The 20,049-nt window shown below is 41.9% G+C and overlaps 1 protein-coding gene across 9 annotated transcripts in view; it reads right to left on the bottom strand.

Annotated features, from left to right (window-relative positions):
• MATN2 (matrilin 2) overlaps positions 1 to 20,049 on the bottom strand; it is an 87,106-nt gene that overhangs the window by 38,500 nt on the left and 28,557 nt on the right. For all 9 annotated transcript variants that reach the window (XM_019550961.1, XM_019550970.1, XM_019550978.1 and 6 more), the window contains exons 3-5: positions 15,097 to 15,219; positions 13,482 to 13,604; positions 996 to 1,118 (exon numbers count right to left, since the gene is read on the bottom strand). In XM_019550961.1, coding sequence (XP_019406506.1) covers positions 996 to 1,118; positions 13,482 to 13,604; positions 15,097 to 15,219 — 369 coding nt within the window. The remainder of the gene's footprint in view (positions 1 to 995; positions 1,119 to 13,481; positions 13,605 to 15,096; positions 15,220 to 20,049) is intronic.

Below are 20,049 nucleotides of genomic sequence, written 5' to 3'. Positions count from 1 at the left end.
GGGGGAAGCGGAAGCCCCACACTGAGGATCCCTTGAGTTTCAAATTCTTCTATCAATCTAATCTGAAAAAATACAACATTTTAGAAGCCTCCATATTTTGGAAGGAGCAACATTTGATCTGGACCACTGCTCTGGCAGTAGGAAGTATGAGTAATATTTTGAATGGCACAGTCATACGGCTATATACATATGCATAGGTATGGAAATAATTTTGTGGCATGCAGTCCTAACAGACCTTGTAAGTCTTTGGCAAGCTACATTGACAGACACTAGCTTTCTTCTGCCATGTAATGTTTTACGATACAATTTTACACAGTCACAGGTTATCCTAGATCTCTATGGGATTGCAAGGATGCAGATACAATGTGTTATATTGCACTGCTTAATTTAAGAAATCATTCTTGTTCATATCATTATATAATATGGACTAAATTTGCTACTGGTATAACAATGCAACTCTAGAGTAGTTAATGGAATTAAACCTATCTACACACACTGACAAAAAATCTGTTCTCATAAGGTACACAGAAACAGAGGTAAGGCTGTGCTTTTAGCCTTTCCTTTCATAATTCCTGAGTGCAGCCTACTTAGATGTGCAATTTTACCACTACATTAATGTTGGGTTTTTTGCATTTCATTATTACACTTGTTTTATAAACAAAAGACAATTTAGAAATTGTGTTCTGTAAAACTGACCCATTTTCCTGATCTATTGAGTTAGGAAATATGACATTTAAAATAAAGTAGTGCTATAATCAGAGGGGCCATGCAAAACAGAGACTTTTGATTTAACTACCAGAAGAAGCAAGATCTCAGGGCAAGAACTTCTTGTTTTTAGAGAAGGAGAAAACTTCTCTTGCTCTTCTGATCTAACATTGTTTCATTTATAAATAGACATTCTACAAATGTTCTCAGGAGCAATTGAGAATTATCAGGGAAAAGAGAGAGTACAAGGAGAGCAAATTTATCATACTTAATATTTTTCCCCAACTTACTTCTGCAAGTTCTTTTATCAGGGTTTAAAATAAACCCTGGATGGCATTTACAGTAGTAGGAGTCATCTGTATTAACACACTCATGTTGGCAGCCTTGGTTATCCACTGCACAAAAGTCTACAACTGAAAAAGAAAAACCAGGGAAATGTGTAGAATTAGATACATGGAATCAGAAATAAAACATATTTAATAATTATGAAATATATATTTATGTTATGGTCGGAACTGAAGTTGTACAAATAAAAGTCAACAGGGTCTCTGCTCTGAACAGCTTGCTAATTGAAGGTTTTAGGGCGATAACTGATGGACCAACATTCAGGAGCTACTTCCTCTTTTGTAGCCAGGATTCATTATGAATGGCAGACCACATGTGTGGCTAAGACTAGGGACAGACATTACACATAAATCAGTATAAGTGGTCAGAAACCAGTTCAAATCTGTAACACAACAAAAATTAAGTGCACATAACCACTTTCAAAATGGCTGAAACTGGTTTAAGATAAACCTGGGCGGATGTAGTATCAGACTTAACTGATTTAGGTTAAATTGATTTATTGAACTTCTATCCCAGATCTAACAGGCAAGACTCAGAGTAAAATCCTATCTGCCCACATTTGTTTTTATCAAAAGGGGCAGACTAACCTGAGTTTCTTATTTTTAATACTGGGAAGTGCCAATTACTCAAAGATTGTATACCAGTATAACTGAGATGTGAATCTGACTCTCAAAACTGCTTCCCCCACTGTATGTTGTCATCAGCCCTCCTTTTCCTTGAGCTAACCAAAACTTTTATAAGAATACTTGTAATATGTCTTCTCAGTGCTTTTAACAATGCCTTGGTCTTAAGGTTTACCCAAGGTGCATATAGCAAACACTGTGGAAAGGCAAAATGGCTTTATTTTACATTAATCTTCTACCCCTCCATCACAAACCTGAAACCAGTGGAAGCCTCTGCCAGTCACCAGCACAACTTCTATAACTTACTTTCAGCTGCTTATGGTATCAATAAGAGGCTGTTTCAGCAGCCAGGAACCAGGGACAGCAGCTTCAGTTGCTTTATATCACTGAAGAACTCTATGTGCAAAACAGCTATCGAAGTAAAGGGCAAGCACATATAATTCAACTTAGATAGTGCCTTTTGTCTGACAGGTGCAGACTGACATAATTACCTAGGTGTCCTATATCACTTTAGCAAATAAATCTTATTTTTACAAGATGGAAAATCCCTGAAACTTAAGCTTTTCCTTCATGCAATAATTCTTAGGAGAAACTAAATGGAAATGAATAACAAAGCCAGGGTTCTTACCATACTACATTGCTTGGCTCACACTATGCTAATTTTGTCTGAACTGTGAATACAATGTGCCACATTTTACAAACAAATCTGAGGAGGTACTTTCCTCTTCCTGCCAAGCAACAGCACTGCATTAGCTACTGGTAACTTTTTTTTGTTACTTTATTATTTCACCCTCCCAAATTAAATCAATATGTCCTTTTAAAAGATAACAGTTTCTTAGCTGAATAAATCAGGTCTCTCCACCATTCCCACCCTCTTCACTGTTGATGATATTTGCTGAAACAATTTAATCACGAAAGTAGGGAATCCATGCATTCTCATTGACGGAGTTCCTGCTAACGCTTAGATATTTTGGTTTGAATCCAGACAATTTAGACTACCCATTGCATCTCATGCCTAGCTACTTTCCTGGCAAGCACCTTCCACATTTCCAGATTAAATAGCTCTACATAAAAATCACATTTATTAAAGAGGTACTTTAATTATACCATGTGTAGCACAATTAAAGCAGCTTTCTCCTGAAGCCAGAGCCAACCATGGATAAATTTCTGATGTTACAAAAGATGTATTAACAAAATAACACATCATAGAAAATATACAATTTTCCCATAAAAAATAATGCTTGTTTAATTAAAGAAAAAGCATACCCATAAGAGCCTTTTTTTCTCCTTGTATTTAATTGCAAAATATTACATTGTACTGTGGTTTCTTCCAGACCATGCCCTACCTGAGGAAAATCCTATCTGACCCTCCCCAAAAGACCACTCTTTTCTCTACATTCAGATCCCTCACAAAGACCCATTTCTGCCATGATGCCTATAAGCAAGTGGCCAACTAATAACAGTAGAGTTGAAGGACAACTAGATACCATCCACAGTTATTTTTAATGTTTTATCAACATATTAGGAACATCACCCTGCCTACTTTTGTCCCTCATACTTTCTGTTATCCCATCGGTTGTTTTAGATTGAAGTATCACTGGGGAAGGGGCTGTTCCTCCCTATTTCCATACAGTCTCTAATGTATTGTGGGAACAAGTGAGAACACCAATAAATAATTCACACAGGATAGTTTTCTCCAGTTTGCTCTCTGAATGATAAACCATAAACCCTTACTTGCTTTGGTGAGCCGTTGCTCTCAGGAGTAGTTCCATTGGCTTCTGACAATAGCTAGGATGCCAATTTCTTCAGACTTTACACTGGAGACGACATGGTACTGACTGTATGAGCTGCACATTTTCTCTTGCCAATTACTTTTGGGCACAGCTATGATTTTGCTGTTATAATAATTTTGGGACACAAATCAACTTCTCTCAAGAAGGGGTTAGCTTTGTTGGGCCATGCTCAGAGTCTACCTATTGATTCTTTTTATCCTCTTATATTCTGGTTACGGCTAGTTGCACTTGTTGAAAATGGAAATCTTTCTGCCACGTTTCTTTTAACAAGTGGGCTATTAAATTCTTCATGGAATTAAATACCCATGGAAATACTGAGAAGTATTATAAAAGACTTCCCACCACAAGTCACTGTTATATTTTATTTGGATATTATGGAAAATACCCACAATTAGAATCAAGAATACACCTTTCTAGTTTTTCTTCTTATTTATTTGTCTTTCACAGTTCAGTTAACAACTTTATCATCTGCATACATCTGCACCTACTAATGGGATACACAGCAGAATGTAAGTACTTTGACATGCAACTCACAGTTCTTAGTATAAGTCTGTGTATATTTCAATACAATAAGTTTTAATGGGGAGTTATATTTCTTAGAGAAAGAATAATGCATTTAGGCAGTCGTCTGATGAGGTTATCCCACACTTTTCTGCAGGGCACAAATTTCTTGGTTCTACCATGTCCATCATTTCCTTCTAGTTTCCAGTTTTACCTCTGGATGTTTATGCCCCCTACCCAGTTCTGTTGGTACTATAGCAGGATTGTGTGTATACTGCTGTCTCCATAGGTCCATTCCTATAACATCTACATAAGTCTTCCAGATCTTTGTGAGTGATGAGAGCTAAAAGGAGCAGAAGAACAAAGGCTCCTTTGTTCCTTTAACAAAGGGTTAAAAAATAAATAATTCATGGAAGAAACTTGGGGGGAGAGAAGGAAAGGGAGAAATTATTTAAGAGGGGTGATAGAAGACTTTGGTGAGAGCATAAGGACCCAGAAGTCAGCTAGAAAACTGCCGAGAGTGCAGGGAGATGACAGCAACCACACCAGTGCCAGGAAAGAACATAAGCCCAGCAGCTGCAGCAGTATGAATATTGCGGCAGTGCCAGGAAAGAGAGGAGAGCACACCCAGCTGCACCAGGAACAAGAGGAGAGTGAGCCCAGAAGGACCAGCAGTCCCTGAAGGAGAGATCCTGGAGGATGAAAGCCTGGTTTAGCACAAGGGCATTTTATTGGAAGGTTTTTGTTCTTCTGAATGGGAGCAGCCTTCATTGGGCTGGTGATCTTGCCTAGTAGTGTGGCTTGGCAAGCCAACCAGGAGACCTGGTTTCGTTTTTGACATGGTCCTGGGTTCTCTTGCTTCCTTGTCAATAAACCCTTGAAGAGGAGTTACTGTATTCTGTAGCTTCCTTTAGCAGCAGTAAAGAAGCCACAACTGCATCTACACAGTTTAGTCTACAAATCTAACCTTTCTATTCACACATTATCCTTGAAAACACAGGACAATCAAGTTGCCGGCCATTCAACATTTTTCAATGAACATTTTGAGTGGTCAGATTTCAGTCTTTGCATTGCTGATGAATGCCTGGCTGTGAGGATCTATTTAAGTATTAATAAGCAAATGTATGCTTGGTTCCTTGAGCGGCATGGTTTTGCTCTGTTTCCTAATTGGATAATTTAGCCTTTCTGAAGAGGAAGAAGGCTTGAGTAACAAACCGGGCCCATAACATAGTGTTCATTTGTTGTGCTCTTTACTACTTCCTCCTACGGTAAAGGTCTAAAATATCTTGGGAAAACATCTCTGACACTTTAACAGTGATCTCCCTCAATGTCCCACTGATAAATAGGAGAGAAAATGCCAGAAATTGCAATTAAACCATTGCTTTCTTACAAAATTTTGTAATGCTTTATTCTCTGTTGTGCCTGATACATAGGTGCACCAGGCAGACCCCTCTTTGAACCTATTTTGTAACAAATCATTCAACTTATATATGCTATCCACAAAAATGAATATCTTAGTTTAAACTAATGAAAATAGAGAGTTATAGGCCCTGATTTAACACTGTACATTCACATTTACAGGATTTTACACCAGGGATAAGCACGTATCTCTTGATGACATTCGCAGACGTAGAACATTTTTGGTAATAACATCCATTCTGAAGTTTAAGGTCGCTCAAATCAGACAAATCAGTTCATACAGATACACTGCTAATAGGAACAGCAGGTTAGTTTTTTGGTGCAAAAGAATATAGAATGGCTGATTTCTGCTTAGATTTAAATCTTCCTGGATAAACTGAATTATTCACATGTACCATAAGGAAGATGAAATCATAAATGAGGCAAAAAATATCTAAACACAACAAGTGTAAACAGTATGCTTTAAACTTACAATTAAAATGACCAATATTGGCAGCAGCATTAATAGCATGAGTTAGGGCAGAGGTGGACAAAATATGGCCCATGGGCCAGATCCGGTCCACAAGGCAATTTTAGCCCGCCGGGCCCTAAAAATTTTTGGAAAATTAATATTTCTCTCTCTTGGCTCCCGTCAAAAATGACAGGAACCAAGGGCAGTAGGACCCAGTGGAAGCCCCAGCCGGGTTTCTGGGCTGGGAGCATGTAGCTGCCCCAGCATGGGAAGCTCAGGTAAGTGTTGGGGGGAGGACCCTGGGCAGGGAAGGAGTGCGGGGGAGAAGTGGCTCTTCCCCATGCCTGGTGCCCCATGCTGCAGCTGCCTGCTCCAGACAGCCCCACATGGGCTGTGAGCACCTGCAATGTGGGGCGCCAGCCATGGGGCAGGAGAGGGGCCACTTTTCCCCACACTCAGCACCAACTTCTTCCCTGCCGGTGAGCAGGGGGTCGGGGCTGTGCACTGCCCCATGCCTGTACTGCGGGGCTCGGGGGACCTGTGTGTGAGTGGGTGGGGAGCCAGTGGGAGCAGAAGGCCCACACTGGCATCCTGGGGCCAGTGCTGATGGGGCCCAGAGCAGGGTGGCAGGAGTGCGGGATCCTGGCCGGCAGGGGCTCTATGGAGCCAAGCCAGCTTCCCCCTCCCTGCTGATGCAGCCCAGCCCCGCTCCACAGACCCCTGCCTGCCTGTGCCCTGCTCTGGGCCCCACCAGTGCTGGCCCTGGGACATTGGTCCCAAGACAAGGGGCAGGGCTACCCATGCAGCCCTCGACAGCCTGCCAAAACTGGGTAAGCGGCCCTCAGCTCAAAATAATTGCCCGTCTCGGAGTTAGGGTGCTCTTCCAAGCTAGGTATAAATGATCAGTATTAAAAGAGATCAAATGAAGTTAGATCAGAAGGAAAATGCATGGTGGAAGAGTAAAGATCAATCTAAATCACATCATGCAAAGGCTTTGAAGTTGAAACGTTGAATATGGCAGCTCTGAATGACAACAAGAGGATTTAGAATGTGATTCTTTATTTCAAAAGAAACCCATGAACAAATATAATTTACTGCAAAAAACATGAAAAACAATGAAGCAACTCAGTAATACAGGTTGGCCTTTGCAAGGAGACAGAAGAAATTACATAGCAAGGTAACACTGTACTAAGAAAGAAACAGGATTATGTATTAAATAGGGCTATCAATTCATTCCAGTTAACACATTAATTTGTGTTTGCCCTTTTTTTAAGTATTAATTGCGCACATGATTTTGGAGCCTGTGCCCAAGCTGTGCTCCACTGTTGTCACCACAGCGGGGCAGTGGTGGCAGTACAGAGGACTGCAGGGCAGCCTGAGTGCAAGTTCTGTGTTGCTGCAGTGGGGGAAGAAGGGTGCGCACAGACACAGCTGCAGCCTGCACGCAGCCAGGAACACAACCCAGTGGCAAGTAGAGCATTGCCCAGCAGGTAAGTCTGTGGGGGAGAAGGGGCATTAGGGAGGGAAGGGGTAAGGGGTCGATCAAAGCCCCCATGGTGAGGGAGGGAGTGGAGCAGGGGAAGGGGCGAATAGGGCCCTGGAGCTTGAGCAGGTTATGAGACAGAGGGATATGTGCCCCCCAGATTTGTGCATGGAACAGAGGCAGGCTGCAGCTCTCTGTGCCCTGCTGCCTTTGCCCCAGGAGCCACACACTGGTCACGCTGTGCATCCCCTGTCCGCCCAGTGGTGAGAGGCACAGCATGACATTACGCAGCTCCCAGGACAATGGCAGCAGAGTGCAATGCCCCAAGCCACAGTGAGCACCCCGCCTCTGCTCTGCACACAAATCTGGGGGGGCATGTGTCACTTGTGCCTCCCCTGGGGGTGTGCGCAGAGGTGGCAGCAACATCCCTCTCCCATGCCTGGACTGCAGTTTGGTCCTACACCCCACCCCAGCCCTGCCTCACTTCCTCCCTCACCATGGCGCCTCAATCTACTCACCCCCACGCCCATTCCCCTCCACAGACTTACCTGCTGGGCAGTGTGTGTGTGTGGTTGTGCATATGTGTGTCATTGTGCATGCCCCTCACCTCCAGACACAGCCTCCTCCTACGCCAGTTGCTGCCCCTTACTCCTGACCCACAGTACCCCACATTTAATAGATTTCATAGACATTAGGGCTGGAAGAGACCTCGTGAGATCATCAGGTCCAGCCCCCTGCCCAAGGGGCAGGAAGTCAGCTGGGATCAGATCACCCCAGCAAGATAAACATCCAACCATTTCTTAAAGCTTTCCAGAGTAAGTGCTTGCACCACTTCTGGGGGGGAGTTTATTCCAGACTCTGGAGGCTCAGATGATAAAGAAGTTTTTCCTTATGTCCAGTCTAAAATTGTCTTCCAGTAGTTTGTGAACATTAGACCTCGTCTTCCCTTGGGGTGCCCTGCTGAACAAACATTCTCCCAGTTCCTGATGCACACCCTTTATATATTTATAGGCTGCCACCAAGTTATCCCTGAGCCTTCGCTTCTCCAGGCTGAAGAGTCCCATGTCCCTCAGCCTGTCCTCATAAGGCCTGCTTCCTTGACCTCTAATCATTCCTCTAGCATTCTGCCAGGGCATGTGGGAACCCCCCTCCCCAGGCTCCAGATCCCACACACACAAAGTCCCCCACACCTTCACAAATTCCCACCCCTACCCCACCCTCAACCATACAAAGTTTCTGCATAATTTGAGGTTTTCTGTGCATAATTTTGAGTTTTTAGCTGTGCGATTAAAAACATGATTAACTATGAGTAATTTTTAATCACACAGTTAATCAGAATCAAATTTTTTAATAACTTGGCAGCCCTATTATTAAAACAGGGCTGTCTGATTGGCAGTCTGTAGGCCGCATGCAACCTGCATGGGACTGAATTATAACCTAGCCACTGCTCCCCTCGTTGGTCTGACTGCAACAGCAGCCATCCCTGGGCTCCTCCTCCCTTCTCCAGCTGTTGCTTCTTGCCTTCACCCCAAGGGCAGGCCAGTACAGCAAGCACTGTGGGGACCTAAGGGTGAACATGAGGCTGTATAAGGATGGGGAGGGGGAGACAGAAGTAGAACTGCACATGGGGGATCGTGCCCATGTGGTGCAATGGTGGAGGGAGGTGCCAGTGAGGGAGCACGTTACAGTGAGGGGAGGGGAAAGAGGAATCGCATTCCTGTGCCTGCACATGTAGTTGGGGGAAGGGAGGATTGCCCCAATTGTAGTTGGGGGAAGGGAGGTGCAGCAGGGGGTGGGATTCCTGGTGAAAAGGTGGGTGCAAGCATGAATGCACTGTACAGTAGGAGAGGAGTGTCTGCATGGCCTGGTGGCCATGCAGCATGTGGCCTTAGAAACTGGACAGCCTTCTATTAAAGTAAGAACAAGGTCTGATATTAGAATAGAACCAACAAAGTAATATCAGTAGCAGTAAGTATATTTATTTGTATTAGCACAGCAACATAGTTCCAGTGATGATTGTGGCAAGTTATGATAAATGCTGCAGATCTTCAAAGGAAGACACAAGCCCTGCACTACAATGATTTGGATAATTATATAAGCTGGTTGCAGAAGCTATCTTGATGGTTATGAGACACTTAAAATGAATAACTTATGTGACTAAATGCATCTAATGCACATCCTACTATCTGTATCGATATGGCAGTGGTGAGATAGATACTGGTATCCTTCATCTAGGTCTGATGTTCATGTTGCAGGGTGCATCTCCAGGGGTGGCTGTGAAGCCACTGGAGTCCCTGCAGCCCTTACCCACTGTTTTTTGTGTGCAATCACCTGTTCATTCACCTACCACACCAGGATATACTTGAATTTATATAAGGGAGGCTGTCCCAGGGCTCCCCAATCTGCTCTCACTCTGATGACCACTAGGTTTCTCTGGTCATTGCTTTGCAGGCTAATTGAATGGCTCCATCTGACCCTACACCAGACCTTGCAGGTGTCATCACTCTTTGATGTTCCTGAAACCTCAGGTCCCACACTCAGCCTCCTTGAGCTCATAGACCCCCTGGTGCCACACTCAGCCCCTCTCTGGGCTTTTGGACTCCACGGGTCACACACTCAACACTTAGCCCCTCTCTAGACTCTGGTCCCCTAGGGACCTCCTCCACTCCTTAGTCCCTTCCAAAACCTCCAAACTTTTGCTGGCTGCACTCCCTGTGTAGGCATTCCAGAGCTGCAGCCATCCTCCTGAATAGATGTTCCTGCAACAGCCTCCAGGATCTTACTCCCTGCTCAGCTCAGGGCCTGGGCTTATTTCCTATCTAAGCCCAGCCCTCTCCTAGTCAGAGGACTCTCTCATTAACTTCTCCATAAGTAGAGAAGTTGGGGTTCCCATCTTATAGAGACCTATTCACAATCTCCAAGGGTGGTCTTCTCCAGCAGGAAAGCCTGCATGGGTTCTGGTGTGAAGCCATGGGACACTGGGATCCTGGTGCCCCGTGCTTCCTTGTGGAGACCTACTTAACCAGCTTCACCCCTAGAATCTCTAGGGACCATCTGAGTAAGTGGGGAAAGTAGAGCTTTCCCTGTTTATCTAAACCTGTCTCCAGAGATTCCCAGGTATGAGTCTCGGTGAGTGGGAAAGCCCCACTTCCCCTGCTCACCAGGATGTGCTCCTGGGATCTCCAGGTACAAGTTTGATCAAGCAGGGAAAGTGGGGCTTTCCTTGCTTGCCCAAACTTGCCTCTGGAGATCATATCAGCCCTTCTCCATCAACAGGCAGGAGAAGGGGCAATATGTGTCATGTGTTTAGCCAAATGAGGTGGATCAGCTATGCCATGACACATTTTGGTACAGCTGATCTGCTTCATTCAGTGACATCTTTTTCTAGACTTAGAGTTCACCTTATTCAGCTTATCAAAAAGAAGAATGAATGGTAAGTTTTTGGCAATGTATAGCTACCTTCACAGTGAGAAAATCCCAAATCTTCAGGAGCTCTTTAATTCAGCAGAGAAAGTGATAACGACAACAAATGGCTGAAAGCTGAATTCAGATAAATTCAAATTTTAAATAAGGCACATTTTTTAACAATGAAGAACAGGAAAAATGTGCCTTTGTGGAAGGTGTATTATAATTAAACATAAGTTATTGAGCTCAGTATGAGACACTTGAGTGAAATTCTATGGCCAGTTCTATGCAGGCAGTCTAACTAAATGATCTAATCATTCCTTCTACCTTTAAGATCTATTAGACACTATTTGCTGTAATTTAGAAAGAATCCAGCTTCAAAGAACAAACCCTTAAAATGGTACATAACTCCTAGGGCCTTTGAATGAGCATCAGTTTTAAGCAAATATATAGATACAGATAGATATATATCTATATCTATATATCCAATGCATTCATTGGGAAAGAAGTACATGAATGTCCTCTGAGGAGCCAGCCATGGGTTTGATCATCATCAGGATATGCACAGCAACGAAACCCATGTGCTCTGAAATCTTCAAAAGGTTGTAAACCCACAAAAAAACCAACAATGAACTAAAGAATGTCGAGGGATGCAGGCACTCCCATATTGAAACCAGGAGGCCAGGAATAATTAAAACATTTTAAAGGATGAAATACACAGTGGAAGTGCCTCAAAAGTGCGCATGTTCTCCTAAGTCTAACAAAAACCCTCACTAGTGTACGTAGAAGAGAAAATTGCAAGCAGAATGTCCATTTGTTATGGTCTGTTACCTTTTTTGCATGTTGAAATAGTACTATTCTGCACTGGGACAGTCTAAACAATGGTTTAAGAGGACTGTCAAAATAATAGCAAGAGCCAGCTAGCATAATGACATGGAGCTTTAAACTGGCAAAAAATGTTAGTGGGAAAGACGGCACAGCTGTGGGGAATTACTTCTGCTTATAATTTAAGAAGGATTGTAGTGGGATTAGAGACCTAGCATTTGACCAGTTTTGATGGGATTTAAAGCATGTGTTTCTAGTTAAGCGTATACAAGGGTGTTTTAGAGAGTAATGGCAATTTTGAAATAAAACTACTTTATGTGCAGTTATTATTTACTGGACCACATTGCTTCTCTACATAGTTGTAAATGATGGATGCATTTGACAATGCTGAAGTGCTGCCATCAGTGTTCCCAGTGTAGTTTCATACTCATTAGGCACATCTACATGTCGCTGTATAGCATGCTATGGCAATGTAACAATTCTGTGGATCTACATGTGATCAACACCTATGTCACGGTAGCAGTGTGCTCCCTGGATGTAGTGCACTGCTACAGCGATGTAACTAGGAAATCTAAGCGTGCACTGCCCACACAGTGCAGAAATTGCCCCTGTACTGCACCATGCTTTTGTACTTCCAAAAGGAAGTACTAAAGCACACCGCCATAGCAACGTCACTGTATGGTGACACATAGACATGCCCATTATATACAAAATGGTTTTATTTCAAAATTGCTGTTATTTTCTGATAAAAAAAACACATATGCAAATGCTTTTCTAAATTTAGGACCTGGAGAAAAAGGTAAACTTCTCCTAAAACTTATTAGCCTTTCTGCAGAAGGTAGGAGACGAGGCTATTCCTCTGAAATAAAACAACATGGATGATCTGTGAGAATGGCATAAACCTGCCGAACTAGATTATCTTGAAATGCATTTATTGTGGTATAAACATGAAAGGAGTGAAAAGTAAGTTTTTTAGACAGTCCTAAAGATATATACGTGTCATATTTAATATTTGTTTTCCTGATCCTTCATTCAGTCTGTTATCCTAAGTACACAAGGCTTCAGTTTGCTTCTTTATTGTCACCTCTATAAGAGGCACCAAAAAGCAGGTTTTGTTATAGGCATTAGTCAGTTCTAGACATGATTCCCACACAACACCCATCTACATGCTCTGAGAGTCATGCTCTCAGGCACAGATGTGGAAAACCTGGCCTGACTTTGAAATGGAGTCAGGAGTTTCCACCCTCTCCCAAAATATACTATGATCTGATTTCCACCACAACAGATGACAACACTTGTATGGTAATACCAAAACTTATGGCCAGTGTCTATCAATTTGTTCACTTTTCTCCTATCAATCAAAATGGTATCATGTCAGTATACTGCTGGCAGCCTAGAGGAGAAAGTCTAGTACAGGGGTTCCCACAGTTTTTAGGCTGCGGCCTGGCAAGCTGCGGCCCAGAAAACCGTGGCCCAGCAGTCACAGCTGACTTTGGTCGGGGCGGGGAGAGGGGGGTGAGCCAAACCCTGTGCTGCTGTGGGTCCTGTGCAAGGACCTGCAGCTTCTCTGCCTGGCTCTGGGGAGCCGTGGTTTTCAGGTTCGCGGCCACTTCCAGTCCGGCAGCCAACCATGCAGTGGATTGCCGACCCACCGGGCCACAGCCCGGGGATCGAGAATGCCTGGTGTAGTGCTTGCTTTCAAAATGTCAGCATTACTTTGTGTGAAAATATTTGGGCAAATTTTCACTCTTTCAGTACTTCAGAGTGCATTGACAAAAAGCCCAGCAACAAATCTATGCACATGCTTGAGTTCTATGTGGGTGAAGAGAGATTTCCATCATTGACTATGGCAGCTCTTTGTATTCAGATGTACTGGATTTCCCTTTGGCTTATGTCCAGCAATAACCACAAATTTCTAAATTGATACTTACTTATACATTTCTTTCCATCTTCATCAAGTTCAAACCCATCATAACATTGGCAGACATAAGACCCAGGTGTATTCACACATATCTGTTCACAATCATGTTTCTCAATGGCACATAGATCCTGAGCTGGAAAAAAAAATCATTGCATGAATCAGACTTCTCTACCTTCTGTCTTCCAATGGGGATTATAGATAGGGAAAACAAGGAAGAATGTATCAGACTAATATAAAATATGTTTCCCGGTAAATTTTGAAAATCTCTGCTTTGATGAGTAATAACCTACCTGATTTTATACATTGAAATCAGTAGTAAAACTTTCATTGACTTTAGTAGAGCATTTGATCATGCCCAAGTACAGCTTGTCAAAAAATGAAAGAATGCTGCAAAACAAGGATGTATGCAGGATTTTGAAAATTCCATTTGTGACTCAGTCACTTTTTTCAATTTTTGTTTTTACTTTTTTTGGACAGTGGGGAGCGGAAGGTGAGGGAAGAAAAGGGAAAGGGAAAGAGAAAAGGAAACGGACACATTTTTTTCCCTGGCTTTGGTTTTATCTTTTTTGATTTGATAAAAAAAATGGAAAACTTTGAAAATAAAGTTTATTTAAAAATCGTTAGAAAAATGTGGGTTACTTTTACTGTTTAATGTAATTTAGTTTTTTGTCATGAATATCAAATGTTATAATAGGCTGTTCTAAATATGTGTTGAGCAGCAAACATCCTCAGTGAAATTTATGGCAAGTGATAGTAAAAAAAACTTAAGATCAGGCTTTAAGGCTGCCAGACACTGAATTATTTTATACTACTAGAAAGAAGCCTCATTAGAATTGGGTTCAGATCATTGGCACAGAATATTTGTTTAACAGCTGCCTGCTTCAGATCAAGAGACATGATGAAGAACGTAATATAAACACACAGAGCAAATATAAACACCCAGAAATAAATAGTCCTTTTGTCTCCTTCAACCATGCTCTCATCCTTTTGTTCTGCTTTACATTCTCAAAAGTGTATGGCCATGGTAATCTGCACATAGTTGGGGAGAAAAAAAACTTAAAAAGGTAAGATAAGTAAACAAATACACAATAACTAATACAATGAAGGTGTTTGATAAACCCATTATTTTCTGGAAAAATTAATCAGAACCTGAGATATAAGATATTAATGCTTTTTAGAGCTTAGGATACTGTTCTGTGGATTAAAGTTTAGTTTAGTTTGAGGCTAGTTGCTTAGAACTGGGGAAAAATGTCCCTTTGTGTGTATGAGAATATTCACTATTCCATTACACAAAAGGATTTGAGTTGTTTTTTTAAAAGATATAAACTTGTCTGATTTAGATAGAGGTTAGGAAGGACCTGCTTCTGTGGTTAACTTACTACATGATATTCTACCCTGGGATTTACTGCGTTTTCATTATAACATCTGGTACTTGTTACTGAGACAAATTACTGAAGTAGATGAACCACGGCTTTGAGCTGATAGAGAGATTCCTAAGTTGTTATTTCTCCAGTTGCTTAAATGTATATCCCAGTCCACTTTTCTGCCTCTGTCCTCCTTGAAGGGGTATGAGTCTGCATGTATTACGTGATCAAGAAAGAGCAAAGTTATGAAAGATAACTTACTGCTGCAAGTCTTCTGGTCAGCATTCAAAATGTATCCCTGCTTACATTTGCACACGTAGGAGCCAGGAGTGTTAATACAGAAGTGATCACAGCCATGTTCAGCAATACTGCACATGTGAGGCACTAGAAGAGAAAGTCAAAATGTTAGCTGTTGCCATGATTAGTTTATAGTGATCATAGTTGAAGTGAAAACAGATTGATTGCTTAGGATCATGTTATAGAAGTCTGCAGTAAATTTTAAATTACCAAGACAAAGTCCTATAATAGTAGGGTTGGAAGATATTGGGAGACCATTTAGTTTGGCTCCCACTTCAAAGTAGGATTGTCCCTGACTAAACCATCCCAGTCAACTAACCTGCTCTGTAAAACTTCCAGTGACGGAGATTCCACAACCTCTCTGTTCAGCCTGTTGCAGTGCTTAACCACCTTTGTAGTTCTTCTTAGTAGACACTTCTTCCTAGTATCCAAGCTAAATTTCCTCTGCTGCAAGCTGAGACCATTGCTCCTAGTCCTGTCCTCTGAAGCCACAGAGAATAATCTATCTCTGTCATCTTTATAACCACATTTCAGGTATTTAAAGATTTATCAAATCAGCCTCACAGCCAACTTTTTTCTCCAGAATAAGTGAAGTGTAAAACCTATATGTGATTGTGTAATTAAACTACAACAATAAGTAGTGCATATTTATGTTAGAAAATGTTTTGTAATTAAGATATTTCCTTCCTTAGCTGACATTTTCATCATGGTTTTATGCATGGTATCACACAAGAAAATTGTCTGCCTTAACAGTTAAAATTTTAAACAGGATTAATGTGGACAAAACACAATTTATGGAAGAGTTCTTTTCGTAACAAATAAGAGTGATACCTTGAAATATTGAATACCTTGGGATTTAAAGTGGCATGGAGCCCAGTGAAACAAATATAACAAATTGCAATAGAGTTCTTTTAGAAAAAAATACTTTAAATAAATAATTCTAGCAAATATTGAATTACAATATGGTTGAAGAAAGAAAATAACCATGTAACAGAGAAATGAAACAGAATCACTACTAAAAGTGATGAAAAAATTACATGTAGCTTGGATTCCATCATACAGAGAGTCAAATAAAGATATGCAGTTAAAAGCACGATGGGATCTGATGTATGATCCACACAATCACACCTCCTGCCATGCCACATGTGCCTGGTTGGATGCATGATTGTGGGATCATGAATCAGATCCCATTACACTTTATTGCTGGTGCAGGGTGAGCCCAGAATTACAACCCCAGGCTTCCCCTGGTTGCCCCAGCAAGAAGTAAGCTCCCACAGCTGGGAACCCTATCAGATCATCTGGGCCCCAGGGTTCCTGTGACAGGGAGACTGCATCAGCTATGATCTCCCAGGTACAGGGGTGCCTGGTACACCCCTACAGCTGGGAGACCATGTCAGCTGTGGTTTTACAACCATGGGGGTGCCTGGGTCACCCTTGCGGCTAGGACACTGCTTCAGCTGCAGTCTCCCAACCATGGGGGTGCATGGGCCATGGAAAGCTGGGAGCCAGCATCAGCTGGGAGCTCTGAGGCTGGGGGGAGCACATGGGCCCCCCAGCTGGGAGCTTTGATCACCTGAGAGGGCTCCCAGACACAGTTGCCCTGGCAAACATTCAGTTAATGGCATGAAGGAAACAGCAACAAAGTTAGTGTACATATTTTGTGGAATAACTTTATAGTTTATTCCTCTTTTTATCATGCCATTATTTGATTGAATGTGTGGGTGGGTGACCACTTAGGACATGATTAACCGGTTAATTGTGCCTTAAATTTAAAGTGTAGATGGAGCCATAGAGTAGATCAGGGGCAGGCAATTATTTCGGGCAGAGGGCCACTTACTGAGTTTTGGCAAGCCATAGGGGGCTGCATGACAGGCAGCCAGGGGCAGATAAATATTAATTTTCTAAATTTTTTAGGGGCCCCATGGGCTGGACAGAATGGCCTGGCAGGCCGCGTCCGGCCCATGGGCAGCATTTTGCCTACCCCTGGATTAGACTCAAACCCACTGCTACACCCAGGAGTTGTGTACTGCTACTATTTTCTTCAGACATGCAAACTACTAGCCTTTCCAGATTAAAAAAAAAATGTATTGTTTTTTGTTATTGTTCAAACTTAAAACAAGCAGTAAAATTTAAAAGAGTGGAAAACAATGCAAAAAAGAGCAGTTAGGGCCAGTTTAATGGTGTTCATTGTGATTTTATTGAGCTGTTTTCCAGATCAAATCTTCTTTGGACTTTAAAAATTGCTTCCAATCTTCTCTTTTCATTTGGTCATTGTTTTCGTGTCACTTCATAAGGTGAAACCCTTCTCAGTGAATACCTGATTAAGGATAATGTTTTGTGCATTGGACTATTAAGAACTGAAGGTATCTTTATTATACTAGATGAATAAATCTCTAAATTTATGGAAAGACAAGGTTCTTTGGATAAATCTATCTTTTATAAGACTAACTCAGATAGTTGGAAAAATTATTCTTTCCAAGCTTTCAGGTATAAATATACCCGTCATTGTTTATATCCAAAAGCCTGCAAAGAAGAATGTTTCCAACTATTTGAGTTGGTCTAATAAATGATATCAGATTTACCCAAAGAACCTTGTCTGCCTATGTCCTTAGGCCAACACAGCTACAACCTATGCCTCTGTAAACTTGTAGAATATATATTTAACTTCCATGTTTTTCAAATAGCCACAACAGAAGTCAGAAAAATAGCTTAGCATTTGGTGTGTGTGGTACTTTTAATAAAACAATATGGTTTTGAGAAAGAATATGCTACATACTGTCTTTGGAAATATTCCCAGTGTTATGAATTCATAACTAATGTGCAAACCACTGCAATTCCCAACTCCCTTATTAACATTTTGGATCTCTCATCATCTAGTATAATACCATTTTTCAAGTACTTTTTATTTATTTATGTGACTAAGATCTGCTCTAACTCTGCCTTTTTCTTTTGCATCACTGCATTTCTGAAATGGAAGCTTAAGATTGCCAATGTTTTTTTTCCCAAACACAAGTCTCCTGCTAGCTGTATGTTACTAGCCATGCTGATCTGATATTAGCTCATCATGTCAAAAAGAGCACTTTTAACTATGCCAATTGTCATGTAGAAAACAAAGTCATTTGACACATCTGGCATTAGACAGTCTTGCTATTTAAAAGTGAGGAAATCCAGCACAAGATTTCATTTATAGACTGTTGCATCCAAAACCCAAACAAAACATTAAAAAAGAAAAACATTCAAGCTACTAAATCAAACACTTAGAAATTAGGAAATTGTAGAATTAAGGATGCCCATGTAGTCTTAATTTGAGCCCATGCATTTTGATATCCTCTTTAATTATATGATAATACACATTTTTCCCCCATAGGGCCCTGCCTCATTCTATGCACATCAGTGCGGGCAATGGCAACTGAGTGGGAGCCAGCTGGGCTACATTTTCACCCTTTTGTAAACCACCAGTTTGATAAAAGTCTGGGTATTTATAATATCCATTCCCTTACAGCTCACCAGCTCACATGGTGTTATAAATAGAGAGCTTCCATCCAGTATTGGTTTAGTAGCCTCTGGAAGTCATAAATAATTTCTTAATTAAGCTGCTTTGTGTCCAACTCACTTGTCTGCTTCTATTAAGATGTGCCAGGATGGGCACATGTACACGTGTGCTTTAATGTGCAGTAGCCTATTTTACTGCACATTAAGCATCACATACAAAAGTATGATTTTGCTAATGCACATGCAGTAAAATAGGGGGAGAGACAGTGGGAAGGAGGAGTGGCAAGTGGCAGCTGGGGGGGAGGAGGTGCAATTTAACCCCATTGTGGGCTTCATGGCTATGACAAAATCATGGCTATATTGGACCCTTTTGGCAGTTTTAGCCTCAGTCTCCCTCTGCTTCAGTTCCTCTAGTTTTAAATGGGGATAACACCACCAAAGGTATTGTAAAGAAACTTTATTTTGCTCCTGTCTGCTTCATAGAGGCTCCTATCCCTCTACAGCTGTATTCTTGACTGGCTCCAAGTCTTCCCCTGTCTGCTTCTAACTCCATTCCCTCTAGCTCCTGGTCCTCTATCCACATTTCCCTCCACCTTATTTCTGATGTATGCTTCAGTAAGGTTACTTGCCTGGGCAGGGAGGGAGTGAGGTATTAGAAGCAGCATAGCTGCACTAGTGTAACACTACTGAGGTTGCGTGTACTACTTCTGTGGCACAAATTAGCCTTGGGGAAAATGAACAGTAATTCTAACTGTACTGCTTTTGTTCACACCTTGTACAGGTATCTCTGCACAGCACTCTATGGACATAGATTTAACAGATTTTAGGGTCGGGAGGGACCTATTAGATCATCAAGTCCGGCCCCCTGCCCTGGATAGGAAAGAGTGCTGGGGTCAGATGACCCCAGCCAGGTGTTTGTCCAATCTTCCTTGGAAGCATATTCCATATTTTGGCAATTCTCACTGTAAAGAATTTTTTCCTGATGTCCAATCTAAATTTGCTCTCCTTCAGTTTGTGGCCATTGTTTCTAGTTATCCGGCGGGTGCCCTGGTCAACATTGTATCTCTATTTCGTGCTGTGCTCCACCCCCCCTCTGGATGAGTTTGACAGCCACAAGATCACCTCTCAGCCTTCTCTTGTGGAGGCTGAAAAGGTTCAGGTCCCTCAATCGGTCCTCATGAGATTTTTTCTGTAGGCCTTTAACCAGGTGGATGGGCCTCTTCTGAACCCTTTCCAAGTTATCTGCATCCCTGGGAGTCTTAAGTTCAGCACCACAGCATCCCCTGGCAACCAGGAGGCATCATTGTAGGCGAAGTCTGACTTCCTACCTATAGTCTTGGTATGAAGCATTCTCAGACAGACAGAATCTTATGAGAATTTAGCTTCTAAATTGTAGCAGATCTCTACTGAGTCTGTATGAACAGA

Source organism: Crocodylus porosus, unplaced genomic scaffold (assembly GCF_001723895.1).
Source record: "Crocodylus porosus isolate Cpor-Errol unplaced genomic scaffold, CroPor_comp1, whole genome shotgun sequence".
Lineage (NCBI taxonomy): Eukaryota > Metazoa > Chordata > Crocodylia > Crocodylidae > Crocodylus > Crocodylus porosus.
Note: the sequence above shows the minus strand (reverse complement) of the source record. Positions and strands in the feature narration are given on the sequence as shown.